This window comes from Dipodomys merriami, unplaced genomic scaffold, assembly GCF_024711535.1.
Source record: "Dipodomys merriami isolate MVZ:Mamm:240054 unplaced genomic scaffold, mDipMer1.0.p SCAF_679, whole genome shotgun sequence".
Taxonomy (NCBI): Eukaryota; Metazoa; Chordata; class Mammalia; order Rodentia; family Heteromyidae; genus Dipodomys; species Dipodomys merriami.
Window position 1 is genome coordinate 482,206 of NW_027206267.1, and position 21,173 is coordinate 503,378.

Genomic DNA, 21,173 nt, shown 5'->3' on the forward strand with positions numbered 1-21,173 from the left:
CTGGGGAAAACTTAAATATAAAAGTCCTGTCCAAGGAAAAATATTAGTCAGAAAGGAAACAACTGCCCAAATCCCTGAAGACTGCAGCATATTGGAAATAGATCTTGTGTGCATATGGTTGAGTGGATGAAGTATTTTTTAAGGGCTAAATAACTCCTGTGGGGTTTCCCTCCCATACTGGATATCGACCCAGAAGAATGATTAAAGCAATGAAACTATAGAATTGATTCCCAGGATGTGGTCAGCACACAATATCCAAGCATCATTGCTCAAATGGTATCTGGGTTTTCCAAGGATAAGTTGCCAAAATGAACACATCAGTGCTTTGTACAGAACAGAACTTTTATTTCAACAGTAAGTCTGAATCATGACCATTCATTCATTTAACAAGTACAGTGACAATAAATTATCTGCAAGGCACTGCTGTGTAATATACTGGAAACACAAAGATAAATGAAACATGGATCCTTTCCTATTGGACTTCCCTGTCTTTATAAGCAGATGAGCTTGTAAATCTATAACCAGCACAATAGTAACAAGTGTGGTTACAAAGGTAGACATGGGGTGGTAGGAGGTAGGAGCAAAGATGGAAACAGTCACTTCATTGCGACTGGGGGCTATACCTTAATGTGTAATCCAGTCCAGTTACAAGGACACGGAGGTTTGGCATTGGAGGAACAGTCCTTATTCAAGTGAGCCTCAGGGAGTCATAGACCAAAAGGACGTAGAAGTGTCTATGGTTTTGCTTAATGGTTCCCTAGTTTTTGATTTGTTTGTAAAGAGAAATAAGACCAGTAAAAAGCAGCAGTCAGCTCCAAAAATGGTGGCCATCCAGAACACAATGGAAGACTGAAAGGAAATCCTATAGCAAATATTTTGCAACATCCTGGGCCGTGAGACTATTTTCTTGAATAACAAAAGCATATTATTCTTGGCAGTTCTCTACATGATACGAAAGGGCCTGAAGGATGGAAATCAACTTTCTAATCATAGGAGGTTTTAATGGATGCATCTGTTTAAACCTCCTGTTACCAAATAAAGACAAAAAATCTAGCAGGTTAAGAGAGATTAAAAGTAGCAAGTTTATCTGCAAATGCTCTACCAAAAGCTGCAAACCAATAGCTAAAAGTGGTCAAGTATTTCAACCCTTCAGAGCCCCTGTGCCTAGCTAAAAGATATGGATTATCTATTTCTGGCTAAGATTAATCTAGTGCTATATATATGAATGAATATATATTCAATATATATTCTATATATATATATACATATATATGTGTATATATATATATATATATATATATATATATATATATATATTCATTCTGGCCATTGGGGCATGAGTTCCAACAACCCCAGTGAAGACTTGAAACCACATATAGTACCAACACCTGTAATACACTAGGAAGTCTAGACAAATGACAAACTTAGGAATTGATTATTTTTGGCAAATTCCATTAATATTTGGGGCCATGGTTGGCCCTGAGTAACCAGGACACAGAAAGAAAAGCCACAGATAATGAACTGCTGTAGTATAAATGCTGAGGAATTTTTAAAGTCATGTACGGATTATCAACTTTAATACTAGAATTGATTGGGATTGATTCCAGAATATGGGTCTGGAAAACCCCAAAGCCTTGTTCACAAGGGACAACTATACCTAGAGTTGTCTCAAGATTAAATACTGGGCTGGGAAGGTGGCTCAGTGGTAGAGTGCTTGCCTTGCATGCCTGAGGCCCTGGGTTCGATTCCTTAGGACCACATAAGCAAAAGGAAAAAAGCCAGAAGGCGCTGTGGCTCAAGTGGTAGAGCGCTAGCCTTGAGCTGAAGAGCTGCGAGACAGTGCCCAGGCCCAGAGTTCAGGCCCACAACCGGACCCCCCCCCAAAAAAAGATTAAATACTACTGTTTAAAAAATACTTAACTTTTTTCCCTTTATACTGTCTCACCAATGGGGAAATGGAAAAACATGAAAGGAAGAATAAGCTCAGATGTACAGAAGGCTGTTCAGTGTGTCAGGGAATCAGATAAAAAGCAGAGCCCCAATGGGAAGCGTGTACATTTGTGACCAAAACTGAGTCACCAGGACCTATGAAGCCTGAGTGCAAACCCAAAGTGTCCATGAGAAGATGGTACGGAGTAAAGAGTACAGGCTCCAGAGAAACAGGCTTCCAGGTTTTCTGCCCAACTCCTCCACTATAAATCTTTGAACGAGTTGATTTTGTCTATCTCACTTGAAAAATGGGGGAAATAATGATACCCACCTCTCTGGGTTGTGGTTAGACCTGAGTGAGACAATGCATGTGAGGCTTGCTTAACCATGCCGAACTTAGAACTGCTCAGAACCCTTCAGGTAATATACAACAATTTCTATTCGTTGTAGATGCTGAAGGGTATGTTCACGACAAGCCAGCCACCTTACCATCTCTATTTTCCACATGAGGAAGTGGAGTTGGAGACTATGAGTGTCTACTACACCGTTCCAGAGATGATGAATGGTCTTTGTGATGGCCATGTCCTACCGTCTTGACCTGGAGGTATAGTGTCAATTCTTTTCTTCTTCTTTCCTACAACTCAGCCCATCCCATGTGGCTTTCTTCCAATGATTTCCCTTTTTCAACTTCCCACAGTTCCTCGAGTCCCTCCTGTTAACATGGGAGAAAGTTTTGTTTGGTTGCTGGCTTTTGTTCATCAACATTTATGCCAAGCACACTATGGACTCTCCTACCCTAAACCAAGTGTTAGAGAAACGCTTTGACTCTTTGGAGATGAGTATTTCCAGGATTTGGAAATGCTTTTCCTCAGTTTCCACTTTCCCTTACTTTGTCTGCCTTCATATACTCCTTCCCAGATACACACAGAATTCCTAAGGTAAATGAAAACATGGTTGACATCAGGAACTCACATAGACTACTAGACTACAGACTGCTTTATTTTTCTGAGTTTCTTTTTTCTGGTAGTACTAGGAATTGAACTCACACTTGCTTGCCAAGTACTCTACCACTTGAGCCACACTCCCAGCCCTTTTGTTTTTTTCCCCTTTTTTTCATGCTTTGGTCCAGGTCAGCCTCAAACTGGGATACAAGTAGCTCAGATGATAGGTGAGCAGCACCATCCCTGGTGACTACAGACTACTTTGAAGACTGTAGACCGAGCATCAATAACAGATGCTATTTAACTTAAAGACGAGATGATGACAAAAGATAAAACAACTTCCATCAGATATTTGAAAATCTATTAGGTGAGAGAGATGCATTCGGTTTCTTCTTCAAGGGCAGAAGCAGGTAATGGTGATTGTGGGAAAGCAGATCTCAGGCCCAGGAAAGGGGCACTTCCCAGCAATGCAGCTATCCAGTCAGGTGTCCGCTGCCTTGAGCTTAGGAGTACAGGCCCACAGGAAACGTCTGAGCCATTTGTAGGGTCCTTCCAAAGGCAATCCCTGTAGAAAGTCAGGAAGTATATGGGCCCTGTCAGAATGCAGGAGTCGCACCTGGAAGAGACAACTGAGGCAGACCTAGAAGACTCATTTTGGTTGGGGAAGGCAGTGGTCGGTGGTGAGAAGATTGCAGACTGGGGAGAAAGAAGATGCTCAAGACCAACCAGCCACCTTGAGACCCCTATCTCAGGGCTGCATTCAAAGAAACACAGCTTAGAGCCCACCAGGGTAAGGATATGGATGAGGAAAAGGTACTCTGTCTGTTCTTTCTCTTCCTCCTCTTGTGTTGAGACCTCCCCCAGAAACAAGCCCACAGAATGCTTTGGGTCGATCTAGGATGCCATTTTAGAAAAAAGTCCCAGGCCACTTATCAGAAAGCCAAGTAGAAAGCCCAAGAACGTGGTAAATGGGAGTTGGGAAGAATGGCTAGCCAGCCTAGAGTAACAGTTGGGGATCTTAGATAAAATACCCTTGGGTTCAGCCTCTTGGACCAATGAATTAAGGACCAATAGGAGAGGGTGAAAAGGAGGAAGAGTTTTAGAGGCAAGGGTTAGGGAATAAAGGGTGGAGTGCATAAGAGCCCCCATGGAAGTTTGGACTAGAGTGACACCGCGTTCATTAGCACTCATTACGAATGGATGTTTGACTGTCAAAGAACTAAGTGGATGTGGGCTGTCTCCAGCAGAACCGAGCTGAAAGAAGGGCTGCATGCTTCTGCCTTCCCATGACAACTCAAGACTGCCCCTGCATCTGTGGACACCCCGCCCTGCAATTCCTTGGATCCTAGTAACTGGGGAGGGCTTGTCCCTGATAGAAGCTGTTCTTCTCAAGGCCCCTATGTGGCCACTATTGACATCCGGTTTTCTATATCAGTCTCTTGGCCCTTCCTGCTCTCTGCTGGCCAAAGGCTAAGGTTATTAGAGACAGGAGCCATCGCTCTGAAGTTCATAGTACTTTCTGGTCTCACTCAAAACATTCAGATGTCCTGTCCCGTTTTGTTATCGTCTTTGTTATCACCGAGTGGCATTAAGATCTCTCAATCAGTAGAGTACCCCTCCTTTTCAATTCTCAGATATGAGAAACCTAGAGCTTCAGCATTCGATCACCTGGGCTCCTGTCCATTCCCAGTGCTTCTCCCTCTCTCCAGCAATCCAGCTCTATCTAGCTTCCTTGAGCCAAAATTCCACCCCACCCCCAGGACAAGTGAAATTCAGCCTCTGGAATACAAAGCTGTGGTTACTCTTCTGGTAACCACAGCTTGTATTTATTTAGCTTTCCCTGTGAGCCAGGCATATGGCAAGTGTTTTGCAACCAACATTATCTCATCTGATCCTCACAGAAACCATCCCTGCTAGGTAGGGTGGCTGTTTTAGTCAGCTCTGAAGGACAAGGGAAACTTAAAGAAACTTGTCCTCAGGGGGTCAATCCAAGGCCTGTGACGCAAGCACAGACTCTCGCTGGTCACACTCCCCTGCCTTCTTCCTCCATGAGGCTGGAAAGTGAATCAATCTAGGAGGAACTTTTTCATTTTTAAATAGAAGTCATCGATTAGGTCATTTTTACCAGAATCAGTCTCAGGGACTGTATAGGCTGGGCTCTGAGAAAGAGGTGATGTTGTGTGAACACTGGCTGTGGACTGCCCGTGGATGCTCTCTGTGGGCTGCCAGGGAAGACCTGTGTGCAGGAGAGGGGCTGTGTAGCCGGGGCCCTGAGTGCTTCTTAAGTCACGAACCCTCCAGCATGTTTTGTCGAGAGAGCGTGCTTTCTGCTCTGTTCAAATACCTGTGAAGAGTAGTTGCTGTCCAGTCTTTTTTTCATCAGTATTTTTTTTAAAAAACAACTTCTGTGATCCAATGCCAAGCATTTCATATTTCATATTTTAACATCTCTGAATTTGGGAATTAATCTTATATCCAATGATGGCTTTACAACTCTAAGTGGTAATATATTTTTTTATTTTTGAGTAATGTGTACATTAGTGTGCATCTTAATGGATGGCATCTCAGATTCCATGAACATGGTATACACGGTGCACAGGAGAGAAGTTAAACTAGAACTTCTTCAAAGGCAAGAAAGAGGAGGAGGAGGAAAAGATGGAGGAGGAGGAAGAAGAGGAGAAAAAAATAAATGGAAGTATAAATTCAATCAAAAACATATTTCCTGGCCAGGAAGGATGGCTCATACCTGGTAATCTGTTACTCAGGAGGCAGACATCAGGAGAAATGTGGTTCAAGACTATCCCAGGCCCTGAACCTGAGACCCTCATCTCAGTCAATAAACTAGGTTTGCTGTTATGCACCTGTAACCTCAGCTACACAGTAGGCATAAATAGGAGGAATACAGCATCAGAGCAGGCATAGGCAAAAACTTGAGTCATGGCTCAATTGGTAGAACACCTGCCTAACTAGTGTAAAATAGTGACTGGAATCCTATGACTGCAAAAGTTCCACATTAGTTTAAATCCCAGTCCCACTATTTTTTTTAAAGTATTTCCCTACCACCCCACACTTTACTAAGCCACCAAACTCCCAATCACAATTATTTACAAACATTTTTTTTGTTTGTAAAACATAAAACATTCAAGTCAAATCGCATCCGTCATTTGTTACTTCAGGAAGCAAATTATTAGCTAAGATGGCAAAGTAATATCGAGAAAATATTTTGACCTGCCAAGCAGTATCTTATAGGTACTTTTATTTATTTATTTTTATTTATTTTTATTTTTATTTTTTTATTGTGAAAATTCTGTACAGAGGGGTTACAATTACATGGGCAAGATAATGAGTACATTTCTTATCAAGCATTGTAGCCTCCTCCTTTGTTTCCCCTTCCCATCCCTTCCCATCCTCCCCCCTGGTTACATGCTTTTAAAACTCATTGTTTTTATCTAGTTTGGACTAAGTAGGTATCTCATAAAGAAAAGTACATGTTATCTCATATTTGCCTCAGAACGCGCTCTGAATATTGCCATGCGGTGAGCTTGATCAGTGTCCTTAGTGACTTATCTCCATATTCATTGATGTTCACTAATGTTCCTCTCAAACTGATGGCTAATCTGTTTGTCCCTATCCCCCAATCCCTTCATCATGATTCCAGATGAATGTCTTCTTTTCCATTGGTCACGTGATGCAAGTGTCATAGTTACAAGAAAGTTGCAAGATTCTATTCAAACTCTTTCCTGAGGGTGTTCGGCCATCACGCAGGGAGCGGAGAAACATTTGTGACAAGAGGTAGGACAAGTAGACAGATCATTTCTTCGTTTCCAAGGTAACCATCACCGTTCCCTGCATCCTCCTTCAGTACGGGTTTATTTTTGTATAGGCCCAGGGCTGCAACTTATTAAAAATTTAAACTCGTCCTACAGGAAACCATATTGAGGATAGCCAGAGAGTTCTAGCCAACTAGTTATCTTTTTTTTTTTTTTTTTTTTTGACCTCTGGACATTTACGTGTGCTGATTTGCATTCTGCAGCAGTTACAGGAATAGATATGCCAGGAAGTTTTGAAATTCAAGGACAGATAGGGCCCATTTCTTGGTTAAGGTTGTAGCTCCAGACCTACAGATTGGCCCAGCACAAGGCCCTCCAAATCTTGTGCAATGAGCATTTTGAAATCCATGGGTCATTTCATTCTGGCTTCCAGGAAGCCCAGCAAAAGGCTCAGGCTGGAGAATTGCAAAAGTTTATGATTTCTCACCGAGGAATGAAATGTGACGCAGTAGAGCAAACAGCAGACAGCTAATACCAGATGTTAATGTAAAAATTGGAAAATGGTAGCGCCCCCCCTCCCCCTCCCCCGACGTGGTTATCTGACCCCTGACCCACAAAATCCCATCATGGCGTCTGTAAGCCATCATCAGACTGGATTCTTCCACCACTAAACCATGTGCTTAAAAAAAAAAAACCCAGGTAAAATAATGTTTCTGAATCATAATGGATTATTAGATTCTAGCAATCTCTAGGCATTTTGTTTACTGCAGCACAGAATGATGTACTTTATTCCTATACAACAGTAAGTATAGCCTTTTCGGTATGTAGGTTTTTCCAGTGGTTAAATATAACTTCAGGGATGGTGAAGGCCAGGAAGGGAAGACATTTTTTATGTGTTCTGAGAGGGAAAGAGAACACCCAAAACATGCATTTCAAAACATTTCTCCATTTATTCCCCCTTCTTCCCTAAACCTGCAGGCTTGGGGATTTTTGTAGACAGACTGCTGGGGAAACAAGGTGTGTGGGGAGAGCGTGGTATAGATGGAGGGGTGGGGCTTAGAATCTCTAGATTTGGTGTCAGATCTTCCCTGCAATACTAGCAAATCACCCTCCCTGCCCCAACATTCCCTTCCTAAAACCGGGCTCAACACGGGTGTGTCGATCGCTTCACAGGGCTGTTCAGAGACAAGAACTCAGAGTAAGCGCACAGTCTGCACAGTGGACTGTGGTTTTGAAGACCACTGCTCCAGCTCTGTTGTTCCTGCTTAAATCCTGCAAGGAGCTGCGACCAGCAGGCCCACAGCCTCCTCCAGGCCCAGGGACAAGGTAGGAAGGATCTTAACACGTCCCTTTTCTTACTGAGCATGAGTGTCCCTCTGCTGTTGAGGTTTAAAGCAGTGGTGAAGATGGTGAAGTGAAAATGCTGTGGTGAATTGTTAGCAGGAAACAGAGTCTGTTCACTGGATGCCGCTGAAGTGCCACCATGGTCTTCTGTGAGGAGCTCAGAGAGCACCATAGAAAGAGTATCACAGACCAGACGGGCTCAGGACCTGGCCTCAAAGAGAGCATCCAGGGCAAAAACCTAAGACCCTCTCTGAAGTCACTAAAACAAACAGGGCCCCAGGGGCTTGGCTCAGGTAGTGGAATGTCTGCTTAAACACGAGATTCTCCTCTCCCTGCCCCTCTCCTCTCCCCTCCATGACCATCCTGTTCCCCCTTCGCTCCTCCCCCTTGCCCCCTCCCCCTCCCCCTTCCTCTCCCTTCCCCTCCCCTCCCTTCTTTTCCCACCCTTTTCCACTTCCCACCCACCTCCCCTCTCATTCCTTGCCCTGCCTCCCTCACCTCCATTCTCCCCTCCCCCCTCCAATCCCCTCTCAACTCCCAATTCCCTTCCCTTCTCCTGTTCTCCCCACCCATCACCTCTCCAGTCCCCTCCCCCCTCCCCTCCTCTTTCCCCTCCCTCCCCTTCCCCTTCCCCCACTCTCTTTTCTTGCCTTCATAGCTATGTATATCTGTAGGCAGATGAAGGTAGCGCGCCTAGGTATACAACTTGTGGTTGACTATGATTGTTCAGAACTTGAGCCCTAAATCTAGTGGGAAAAGGGGAGAGTTTTTTTTTTCCAAAATCAATGCCATTTTATGAAATTCAATTTTATTCTCCAGTGTCTCTCCATCCCCACCCACCCCCTCAGACTGTGCACCTTCAGGTTCAAAGTAATCCCTGGCAGTTGGAATTGAATTATCTCTCTCTGGGCATGTGAGCTTATTTGGGTCTCATGGGACCAAAGAAAACTGATAGTATGAGTGATTGTGAGAGAAACACATTATCTGTGATAAATAGCCTTGTTTAATTGGAACCGAATTTGCAAAATTGGACCATTTCTAATCTTCCCATCCATTATAGCTCCAACTGGTTCATTTCATGCTTGACTGTGACCCTAAGAATGACGTACATTTTCCTCCAGTATGAAGAAAAGAAATCATAGATCAGTGTAACAGAAAGTTGTCCCAATGTATCCCCCATAGAGAAAAGACAAAACATCAAACACCAGTAGTGCCAAAACATTTACTGAAAGTTTTCTAACTTTTTCTCAAAGAACATTACAAACAGCAAGTAAAATTGATGACAAGTTACACACTAGAAAATAACTTTTCTTTAAGGGCAGGCTTTTAGGGAGAGGCAAAGGAAATAGGTAGAAACATTTTTCTGTGGTTAAAATACTAGATTAGGCTGTTTTATACATAACTCATTTGGATCCATTTACAGGGGGAAAAATATGTCCCAGGCTTAGAAATTAAAGCCAAAGACAGACTGTGACCTACAATAAATAGGCTAGTTTCTTATCCACCAAGCTGGTTTACAAAGATCAGCGTACTATTGGGAAAAAGCTTTTTGTTTAACTAGTAGCTCAACACCAACCAGATTAAGGAAGATGTAAAACTAAAAGGTTGATTTGGAGGAAAGAAATAAGGCACGGTGATTGGCTTTTTTGCTTTCTTCTCAGGTTATACTTTTGTTTCCCTGTAGGATACCAGATGTAAATTTCACATAGCGATCTCATGTCATCAAAGCTTTCTGCTGATGACTGAGATTCCAGTTCTCCAGGTTCTCTTCAACTTGCTGTACCATGCTGAACGCATTAACTGAAATCTAACTTGTGTGCTCATAGGAGAGTTATGTTTTTAACGGCTTGAGAATCTGTGCTTTGACAACCATGAGGTAGGAAGTACATTTATGGAGGAAAACTCTGAATCACGGAGAAGGCACATTCCCTGGACAGCTTTTAAGGTAAGAAATGATGGAGCTGGGATTTGAACACAAATCCACCTAAAAGTCTTTTGCAAGAAACTCACTAGTCAACTCACAAGGACACTAAAAATTTGGACTAGAATGACTCAAAAAAAAGCAGCTACAAATGTAGATGTGCTTGAGTTATAAATGTGACAGGGATATCCAAAGTGACTATATTTATGTTAAAACTGACTTCATTTCACTTATCAAGTTGCAAAAACTGGAAATGTTGAAAGTATCCATAGACCATGTGGAATACCATTACTGTTAATTTTTTTTTTTTTTGTCAGTCCTGGGGCTTGAACTCAGGGCCTGGGCACTGTCCCTGTGCTGCTTTTACCTCAAGGCTAGCACTCTGCCAGTCGAGTCACAGCGCCACTTCCAGCTTTTTCTGTGTATGTGGTGCTGAGGAATGGAATCCAGGGCTTCACGTATGCTAGGCAAGCACTCTACCACTCAGCCGCATTCCCAGCCCATTATTATTAGTTTTTTCTAGTTCTGGGATTTGAATTCAAGGGCTTTGTACTTGCTGAGCCTAATGCTCTACCACTGAGACATACCTCCAGCCCAGTTTCTTGCTGGTTATTTTGGAGACAGAGTATCTTAGAAGTTTTTGCCCAGGCTGACTTTAAAACTGTGACTCTGAATTTCAGCCTTCTTCAAGCCAAGGGTACAGGGCCCCAACTACATGTTAAACTCTAATGCTCGGCTGATTCCATGTGGCCTGAATGGAACAGTCCTGGACAAATTACTCCTGAGATGGTATAAAGGAGAGTTGAAACATTTTAGATTATTTTCTAGAGAGCCTCTGTGACAGAGTCTGACAGCTAATTGAATAACCAAATTAGCAGCCTATACTTCTGTATAAATGCTTAGTCTGTTGTATCCCTAGACTGACAGAAAAAGAAGACCAATAGGTCTTTTTGTTCTTCAAGTAGGCAAGCAGTTTGTCCCTGGCTGTACAGACAGGTTGCAAGCTAGAATGGCATGTGGCTGTGAAGTCTCTTGACAGTACCGTAGCACACACCTACCATCACATGCGCTTACCCCGAGCATCTGGGGACAGGCTACTCTACACACACAGTGTCTTTATCAATGAGTGTTGCTTTTTGGGAGGTTCAGCTACACATCCTTTTATCCACCTGAGGTGCCGTGGTATCTAAGCAGATGGACACAGGTGGTGGTTTGCATCACTTGGAGTCTAGGTTGGTAAAAGTCCACACTTGTAGTGGGAGGCTTTGTTCCACCAAATCACAAAGTGGAGAGCGGCCACCTGTCCTGGCTGCCTGTGGAGCCCAGCTCTACCTGACAGATATCGGCACCTGGTCCTCCAGCCGCTGAAGCTGAGCTCCAGGGGAAGGGAAAAGACAACTCTGGTTCCCAGTTCATCTGGATTCACAGTTTCACTGGTATATCCTGACCAAAGCCGCTCGCTGCGTCTGTGGTTTTCTTCCATACATTTTCCATCCGGCTAGGGCTACTATCAGGCATGTTTTCCAGCCCTGATGTTGGGGGTGGGGCTTTAGCACGCATATTTTTTCCAGATGTGATCAGCTCTCCGTAGCCTTCTTGGTGAGCGAAGGCGTAGCCAGATCTTCTTGAGCTCAACCTGCGGGTCTGAGGTCTTCGGCTCCTTGGAGGCCTGGTCTTCCTTTGTGCCTTCTGCCAATGGCGGATCTGGAAAGGAGGAGACCAGGGAGGGGTGAGCCGAGGAAACCACACCAGCCATGACAAGACACTCACCTTCACTACACCCGGAAGTCGTGACTAGAAATCAGAACGTTTTCCCCCTAGGCTCTAATCCGTTTTTATTCCTACTGACAAACTACCAAACACAAAATATTTGGGTAGAATTCCACGGTGTCTGCAGCTCATACAACTTGATTATAGAGGAGCATTCCCGCACTCCGGAGGTGGGACTAGAACTCAAGGCCTCTTGCTGGCTAGGAACATACTTTTCATACAGAAAGGTTTTCTAACATCACCATCCAGGCGCAACACAAACGTTCTTAGGACCATTCTCTCCCAACAGTTTTCTCTGGTCGAGGGTCTCGGGACCCAGGAGTCATCAGTAACTGAAGTTGGCAGCTCATGATGGTAATCCTAGCTACTCAGGAGGCCAGTCCAGAACAAAAAGTCTGCAAGACTTCCATCTCCTGTTCACCAGCAGAATTTCAGACTGGAGGCATCGCTTAAGTGGTAGAGTATCAACCTCTCAACCGTGAGCAAGACAGCTGAGCAGAGCTTAAGGCCCTCAGGCTAAAGGGGGAGAGGGAGATGGAGGAGAAGAGAAAAAAGGAAGGAGGAGAGAGGGAAACAGCATGGGTGCATGAGAGAGAAATGACAGGGAGGGGAGAGCATAAAGAAGAGAAGATGAGAAGAGAGTAGGGGGACAGAGGGAAGAGGGAGAGAAGAAGGGAGGGAAGAGGGAGAGAAGAAGGGAGGGAAGAGGGAGAGAAGAAGGGAGGGAAGAGGGAGAGAGGGGAAGAAGTGGGAGAGGGAGATAACAAGGAAAAGGGGAGGGAAGAGAAAGATGTGGGGGGAGATGAAGGGAGGAGGGAGGAAGGGGAGGGAGAGAGATGGAGGGAGAAAGGGAGGGAAGAGAGGCAGGGAGGGGGGAGGGGAGTGAGTAGGTTGGAGGAAGGAGAGAGAGAAAAGGGAAGAGGAACAAAGGAGGGGAAGTAGAGGGGGAGGGAAGAGAAAGGTGGGGAGAGTGGGATAGAAGGGGGCCTAGAGAGGGGAGTAGGAGAGGGGCATGGAGGGAGGGGGGAAGGAGAGGAAGGAAGAATGGAGGGGAGGGAAGAGAAAGGTGGGAGGGGTGGAGTGGGGGGAGAGGGATAAAGGGAGGAGGAGAGGTTGGTGGGGATGGAGAGGTTGGTGGGGATGGAGAGGAAGGGAAGAGAAAGGTTGGGGGAGGGGTAGAATGGGGGAAAAGGAGAAAGGTGGGGAGAGGTAAAAGGGGGAGAGGGAGGAGGGGAAGAGAGGATGGGGGAGGGGGAGGAAAGAAAAGTGGGAAGAGGTAGATAATGGGGGGAGGAAGACTGGAAGAAAAAGGTGGGGAGGGGTGGAGTGGGGAAGAGGGAGAGGAGGAGGGAGAAAGGTAAAGAGGAGAGAAGGGAGAGAGGTGGGAAGAGGGGGAGGAAAGGAAAACTGGGGAAAGGTAGAAAGAGATGAGAGAAGGGGAAAGGGAGATACAGGCGGGGAGAGGAAGGGATGGAAGAGAAAGGAGAGGGAGAGGAAGAAAGGGGGAGTGGTAGAAGGGAGGAGAGAGGGGCAGAAGGGGGCCTGGAGAGGGAGAGAAGGGAAGAGGAACAAGGAGGAGAAGTAGAGGGGGAGGGAAGAGAAAGGTGGGGAGAGTGGGATAGAAGGGGGGCCTAGAGAGGGGAGAGAGTAGGAAAGGGGCATGGAGGGAGGGGGGAAGGAGAGGAAGGAAGAATGGAGGAGAAAGGTGAGGAGGGATAGAGGAGAGAGGAAGGGGGAAGAGGGGAGGGAAGAGAAAGGTGGTGAGGAGGGATAGAGGAAGGGGGAAGAGGGGAGGGAAGAGAAAGGTGGGGGTGGAGTGGGGGAAGAGAGATGAAGGGAAGAGGGGGAGGACAGGTTGGGATGGAGAGGAAGGGAAGAGAAAGATTGGGGGAGGGTTGGAGTGGGGGAAAGAGGGAGAAAGGTGGGGAGAGAGGAAGGGAGGGAAGAGAAAGGTGGAGGAGGTGAAATGGGGGAGAGAGAGATGTGAGGAGGAAGAGAGAAGAGAGTAAGGAAGAAGGGGAGGAAAGAAAAGTAGGAAGAGGTAGATAATGGGAGGAGGAAGAAGAGCGAGAAGAGAAAGGTGGGGGAGGGGTGGAGTGGGGAAGAGGGAGAGAGGAGGAGGGAGAGAGGTGGGAAGAGGGGGAGGAAAGGAAAACTGGGGAAAGGTAGAAAGAGATGAGAGAAGGGGAAAGGTAGATACAGGCGGGGAGAGGAAGGGATGGAAGAGAAAGGAGAGGGAGAGGAAGAAAGGGGGGAGTGGTAGAAGGGAGGAGAGAGGGACAGAGGGGGGCCTGGAGAGGGAGTGAAGGGAAGAGGAACAAGGAGGAGAAGTAGAGGGGAAGGGATGAGAAAGGTGGGGAGAGTGGGAGAGAAGGGGGGCCTAGAGAGGGGAGGGAGAGGTAGAGGGGCATGGAGGGAGGGGGGAAGGAGAGGAAGGAAGAATGGAGGAGAAAGGTGAGGAGGGATAGAGAGAGGAAGGGGGAGGAGAGGAAGAGGGGAGGGAAGAGAAAGGTGGGGAGGGGTGAAATGGGGGAGAGATGGGAGGGAGGGGGGAGGGAAAAGAGAGTAAGGAAGAAGGGGAGGAGAGGAGGAAAGAAGAGCGGGAAGAGGTAGATAATGGGGGAGGAAGAAGAGCAGGAAGGGAGAGAGGTGGGGAGAGAGGAAGGGATGGAAGAGAAAGGGGAGGGATAGAAAGGAAGGGGGAAGAGGAAGGAAGGGGGAGTGGTAGAAGGGAGGAGAGAGGGACAGAGGGGGGGAAGAAAGGTGGAGAGGGGAGAGAGATGAAGGGAGGAGGGGAAAAGGTGAGAAGTAGAGGGGGAGAGGAAGAAAGAGGAGAGGAAAAAAAAGATGGGAGGAAGGGAAGAGAAAGTCGGGAGAGTAGGAGGAGGAGGGTGGAGTGGAGGAGAGCATAAGCAAGTGGGGTGGGGGGGAGGAGGGGGAGAGGATAAAGAGGAGAGGGTGGGCATAGAGAGGGGAGAGTAGGGGGCGGGGAGAAGGATGGGCAGAGGGGTACATGAGAGAGAAGGGGGGAGGAAGCCGGGGTGGGGGTGGAGAGAGCATACAGGACCTATGATAGCCACAGTCCATGGAGCCGGTACTGGGTGAAAAGAGCAGACTCCCAACTCCTACATCCATGCACACACTGGCTTTGTCACTTGACAACGGGGGAGTTGTCGTCGGGAGGCTCTGTATGATGTGCCAAGGTGCGGCCTCTGGGCCTTGCAGTCACGGGGGAGCGCAGGTGCAGCTCCGCCCTCCGGGCACATACCTGGTCGCTCAGCGTGGGGTATAACTCCATCTTGAGAAACCTGAATGCCACCACTGGCATGACGGAGACCACTGTGGCCAAGAGGATCACCAGCCAAATGTACTTCTGGCTCAGACACTGCCGTGCGTTTCCTGCATGGCGAAAGAAATACACCGTGTTGATAAATAGAACTACGTCGTTAACCTATTGCGAGGTATTTCATGAAACAAGGCTTGCGCTACTGTTCAAGCTGGGTGCTGTCCTGGCCTGTAGGATGTTCAGCGGTGGTGAGCTGAAGTGTTCTGAGCCAAGCCTTCTACGATCCAGCCTTGCCCAGAAGCTCAGTATTCTTTTTTCTTTTTAAAGCACATTTACCGGAGGGGGGACCAAGATGGCGACGGGGCAGTAGGGAAACGCCACAGCTCTCTCCAACCAAAAAGAGAGTTCGAGTTCCAACGCTTAATCTCCCCAAGAGACCGACAACAACAAAAAGACGAACACTCAGAGAAAAACCAGAGGCGGAGAATAACAAAAAGAAAGAGGAAAAGAATTTCAAAACAGAGAAAAGCGAAGACCCCTCCCCCAACCTTTACTGGCCGCGCGGCAGCGCGCCAAGCCGCCGGCCAGCCGGCCCGGCGGGGGCTGTGGGAGCCCCAGAGAAACAGCAGAGACACAGGGGGCCACTTTCAGAACATCAGGTACTGGTTTGCAGAACAGCAGATCGCCAGGAACAGAGAAACCTACCAGCCGGGAGTCTCCACGAGGATCCCACCCCCACCCCTCACTCTCCACCCGAGCAGAGAGGCTCCATCCCGCCAAAGCCCCTCGGCATCAGCAGAGTGACAAAAGGACCTGCGGCAGACCACCCGGCCCGCCTGATCGCGATCGCAACGATCCAGCACTCTCCACCCGAGCAGAGAGGTTCCATCCCGCCAAAGCGGCTCGGCGCGACAAAGGGTCCTGTCTGCAGACCACCCGCCCGCCCGATCACGATCGCAAGAACCCGGCGGGGTCACTTGGGCCCCAGAGGTACCGAGAAGAAGCTGCCTGAGCGTGGACACTCTTGACCCAACAGCTTCGACAGAGGCAGAGACAGAAAAGAATCACACAGAGCCACCACCGCCCAACCCAGCCCGGATTGCAACAACAACTGACGACCTACACCACACAGAAACAACCAGCTCCAGGGTGAGTACCCCACAGGGGAAGTGTATCCCTCAAGGGAGACCAGAGCTGGAGGGAATCCCCAGACCCTGACCTAGACTCCCTACCCCAACACCTGGACCACAGGACCCACTAAAACTGGGAACTGTTTGAGAGCTCCACCAGCCCGTGGAGCACACTCAGCTGGCCAGGCTAGAGCAAGAGCACCCCTGGAAGGGAGCTTAAATGCCCAAGCCAGGAACAGCGCCCCTGGGTCAAGACTACCAACAGTAGAAGAAATTTGAACTGTGTCCCCCAGGCTGTATAACCTAGGGGGTATACACATCAGCACAGGCCTAACAAGCGCGCTCCAGGCTGGGGCCGGAACCAAGCCCGGGGATCCGGCGCCTGAACAACACAACCAACTCCTCCCAATTGAAGTAAAAAGCTGAGCATACGCCTCAACAGAGGGGAGAAAACCAGGAAACAACACTCCCCCGGGAAGCACGCCTGTGACAACAAAAGACCTGGAGGCCCAGGACAAGAGAGGCCCAAACCCCACCAAAACTCCACCCATATACCCTAGACTGGGAATTGGGCAACACAGGCTGCCAGCACCTGATAGTAAGCAGGAGCTCAGACTGTTAAGGCGGCTCAGCAATAGAGTGATAGTCTTGGATGTATGAGGCCCTGCATCTGATTCCTCAGCATCACAAAAGCAAAAAGGGTCAGAAGTGGTGCTGTGGCTCAAACGGTAGGGTGCCAGCCTTGAGCTGAAAAAGCTGAGGGACAGCACCCAAACCTAGAGTTCAAGCCCACAACCAGCCCAAAACAAATAAACAAAAACACATCAGGAGCCCATAGCAGACTCCAGCATTTGGGAGAGTGCATCCAGAGCATCTGTTCTTCACAAGAGCACCCGTAGGAGCAAACACAAGCAGTCTAGGCTGCTCAACCCTTCCAAAGGCGGGAACTGTCAGCAATCTACAGCAGAGAGCTGAGAATCCTAAGTAAGTCAGAATAGCAGCTGGAAATAGGCTCCCAACAGAACCCAGATCAGGCACAGACTCTCTCTACCAATACAGAATCAGCAACCAAGCAAAGACAGACACACCAAAACAAAACTGAAGAGCAGTCTCCTGAACCTCCATGCGAAAATCACAGAGAAAAATCACAAGGTTTACTACCACCCAGGACAGCAAGCTCACCCCAAAAGCCAGCAGCCACACAGGGGAGAGCCCCAGTGGGAGCAAAGCAGGAATGGAAGACAAAGGCTACTTCCAAGGGTTGCTGGAGGCAATGACTCAAGAAATAAAGCGAGAAATTTATCAGAAATTGAAAGAGCACAAGGATGAACTATCCAAAGAGATACAGGGTATCAAACAAGAGATGCATGCAAAAATAGAAGCTGCACAAACCTCAATAAGAAGTGAGATAAACGCCAAATTAGAGGTAATGCATACCTCATTGAGAGGTGAGATCAGTACTCTGAGAACCAACATTGAATCCATAAAGGGATCCATTTCCTCCATGCAAACCACAATAGAAGCCACTGTCAACAGAGTGAATGAAATGGAAGGTCGAGTGTCAGATACAGAAGACAGAATACACCAACTGGACCAAAAAGTGACAGATATGGAAAAATTACTCAAATTAAACCAAAGGGATATTCAAGAGCAAGCAGATAATGCTAAAAAATTTAACCTTCGCATAATTGGAGTGGACGAAGGTGAGGAATTCCAGAGCAAGGGAATGCAACACCTATTTAACAAGATAATCAATGAAAATTTTCCCCACCTCAAAAACGACCATCTTAACTACATCACAAAAGCTTATCGAACACCCAACAAGCAAGACCCCAGGAGAAACACTTCTAGACACATTATAGTAAAAATGATAGATCTGAATAATAAGGAAACAATCCTGCATGCAGCAAAAATGAAGAAGGAGCTATACTACAATGGGAAAAAAATAAGAATTACTGCAGATCTCTCCACACAAACAATGAATGCAAGAAAAGCCTGGGAAAGCACCATACGAGCCCTGAGAGCCAATAACTGCCAACCCAGACTGATCTACCCGGCAAAGCTAGCATTCACATTTGATGGAGAACTGAAAACTTTTAATAGCAAAGAAAAACTAAATGAATTCATAAACATTAAGCCAGCATTACAAAGAATTCTAAGAGGGGGGACACAACCTGAAGAAAGCAGCCAGGAACTGGGGCCTGCCCCAAACAGGCGTTACTCAAAGTCTAACTGAGCAAGCACAGGAGGAAAGGAAAAAAGAAAAACTTAGGAAAACGGAATGGCAGGGACAACAATGCATCTCTCTATACTTTCTCTTAATATAAATGGGCTGAATTCGCCAATTAAAAGAAAACGAACTGAGGACTGGATAAGAAAACAAGACCCATCCATCTGTTGCCTTCAGGAGACCCACCTCTCAGCCAAACATACAAACAAACTCAGAGTGAAGGGGTGGAAAAGGATCTACCAATCAAACGCCCCCAGTAAGAAAGCAGGTGTAGCTATCCTGATATCTGACAAAATAAACTTTTCATTAAAATCAGTACAGAAAGACAAGGACGGACACTACATATTAATAAAGGGAACAATCCAAGAGGAGGATATAACCATCATCAACTTATATGCCCCAAATATTGGTGCACCCAGATATGTCAAACAAATGCTCTCAAACTTACAGAATAAAATAGATCCCAATACGATAATACTAGGAGACTTTAACACACCACTCTCACCAAAGGACAGGTCTACCAACCAGAGGATTGGCAAAGAAGCTACCGAATTAAGAGAGGCCATACTGCAAGCGGAATTAACTGACATCTACCGAGTATTTCACCCTAAAACAACACAGTACACATTCTTCTCAGCAGCTCATGGAACTTTCTCCAAAATAGACCATATCATAGTTCATGCAAGGAACTTAAGCAAATACAAAGGGATCGACATAATCCCCTGTATCCTATCTGACCACAGTGGAATCAAGCTAGCTCTCAATAACAAAGCATACAGCAGAAATTTCTCCAATACATGGAAATTGAACAGCACACTCCTTAACAATGCCTGGATAACAGAAGAGATCAGAGAAGAAATAAAGCATTTCCTACAACTCAATGAAAATGAAAACACCTCACAAAGAAACTTGTGGGACACAGCAAAAGCAGTCCTGAGGGGCAAATTTATTGCCCTCAGTGCCCACATCAAGAGAATGGAGACAGACCAAGTAAATAATCTCATGTTGCAATTAAAACAGCTAGAAAAACAGGAAAAAATGGAACCTAAAGCTACTAGAAGAAGCCAGATAACCAAATTAAAAGCAGAGATTAACCAATTAGAAAATCAGAAAACCATAACCAAAATAAACCAAACAAAAAGCTGGTTCTTTGAAAAAATAAACAAAATTGATGGCCCATTGGCTAGATTAATTAAAAAAAGAAGAGAGGAAACCCATATTAATAGGATTAGGGATGCCACGGGAAACATCACCACACGTACCCAAGATATCCAAACAATTCTAACAGACTACTTTCAAAAGCTATACTCTCTAAAGGAAGAAAATCGGGCAGAAATGGATGCATTTTTAGAGAAATACAAGTTGCCCAAACTGAGCAAAGAAGAAGTTAACCAATTAAATAAGCCAATATCCTATAATGAGATACAGGAAGCTATCAAAAGTCTTCCAACAAAAAAAAGCCCAGGACCAGATGGATTCACAGCAGAATTCTATAAGACCTTTAAACAAGAACTAATACCCATACTCCTCAAGCTCTTCAGAGAAACAGAGAAGGAAGGAACTATCCCAAACTCATTCTACGAAGCCAATATCACACTCATCCCCAAACCAGGCAAAGACCCAACCAAAAAGGAGAATTACAGGCCAATCTCCTTGATGAACACAGATGCAAAGATCCTTAACAAGATTCTAGCTAACAGAATCCAGAAACACATAAAAAAAATAATTCACTATGACCAGGTAGGCTTCATCCCAGAGACACAGGGATGGTTTAACATACGTAAGTCAATAAATGTAATCCAACATATCAACAGAGCCAAGGTCAAGAATCACATGATTATCGCTACAGATGCAGAAAAGGCCTTTGACAAAATTCAACATTCATTCATGCTAAAAGCTCTGGAGAAAATAGGAATAGAAGGAACATTTCTAAAAACAATAAAAGCCATTTATGACAGACCAATAGCCAATATTATACTTAATGGGGAAAAGCTACAACCAATTCTCCTAAAATCAGGAACAAGGCAAGGATGCCCACTGTCTCCACTCCTCTTCAATATAGTCCTAGAACCCTTAGCCAGGGCAATAAGGCAAGAAAAAGACATTAAAGGGATCCTCATAGGAAAAGAAGAAGTTAAACTATCCCTTTTTGCAGACGACATGATACTATACCTCCACGATCCCAAAAACTCCATCCCCAAACTCTTAGAAATCATAAATCACTTTGGCAAAATAGCAGGATACAAAATAAACCCACAAAAATCAGTTGCCTTCCTATACACTGATAATGTACAGGAAGAGAGGGAAATAAAGGGAGCAACCCCATTCACAATAACCTCCCGAAAAATAAAATATTTAGGAATTAACCTAACCAAAGATGTAAAAGAACTATTTAATGAGAACTATAAAAAGTTAAAGAAAGAAATTGCAGAAGACACTAGGAAATGGAAAGACCTCCCATGCTCCTGGATAGGCCGACTTAATATAGTAAAGATGGTAATACTTCCAAAACTAATATACAAATTCAACGCAATTCCTATTAAAATCCCAATGACGTACATCACTGAAATACAGAAAACAGTCCAAAAATTCATATGGAACAACAAAAGACCTAGAATAGCCAAAACAATTCTAGGGGATAAAGACAATATGGGAGGGCTATCCATGCCGAACTTCAAACTCTACTACAGAGCTATAATAACAAAGACAGCATGGTACTGGCACAAAAACAGACCCGAAGACCAATGGAACAGAATAGAAGATCCAGAAATAAATCCACAGGCCTACAGCCAGCTGATATTCGACAAAGGAGCCAAAGACATACAATGGAAGAAACACAGCCTCTTCAACCG

The 21,173-nt window shown here is 45.8% G+C and overlaps 2 protein-coding genes across 3 annotated transcripts in view; one reads left to right on the forward strand and one right to left on the reverse strand.

The window, feature by feature from the left end:
• Window positions 1-9,883, forward strand: part of LOC138815882 (tRNA-uridine aminocarboxypropyltransferase 1-like) — a 134,855-nt gene extending 124,972 nt beyond the window's left edge. For both annotated transcript variants that reach the window (XM_070005266.1, XM_070005265.1), the window contains exons 8-11: window positions 2,380-2,533; window positions 6,529-6,662; window positions 7,814-7,966; window positions 9,811-9,883. The gene's annotated coding sequence lies outside the window, so the exon portion shown is untranslated. The remainder of the gene's footprint in view (window positions 1-2,379; window positions 2,534-6,528; window positions 6,663-7,813; window positions 7,967-9,810) is intronic.
• A 39-nt stretch (window positions 9,884-9,922) lies between these two features.
• The window catches only part of LOC138815880 (probable phospholipid-transporting ATPase IM), a 66,693-nt gene continuing 55,442 nt past the window's right edge, over window positions 9,923-21,173 (reverse strand). The window contains exons 15-16 of the mRNA XM_070005260.1: window positions 14,944-15,074; window positions 9,923-11,609 (exon numbers count right to left, since the gene is read on the reverse strand). Coding sequence (XP_069861361.1) covers window positions 11,328-11,609; window positions 14,944-15,074 — 413 coding nt within the window. The 3' untranslated portion in view covers window positions 9,923-11,327. The remainder of the gene's footprint in view (window positions 11,610-14,943; window positions 15,075-21,173) is intronic.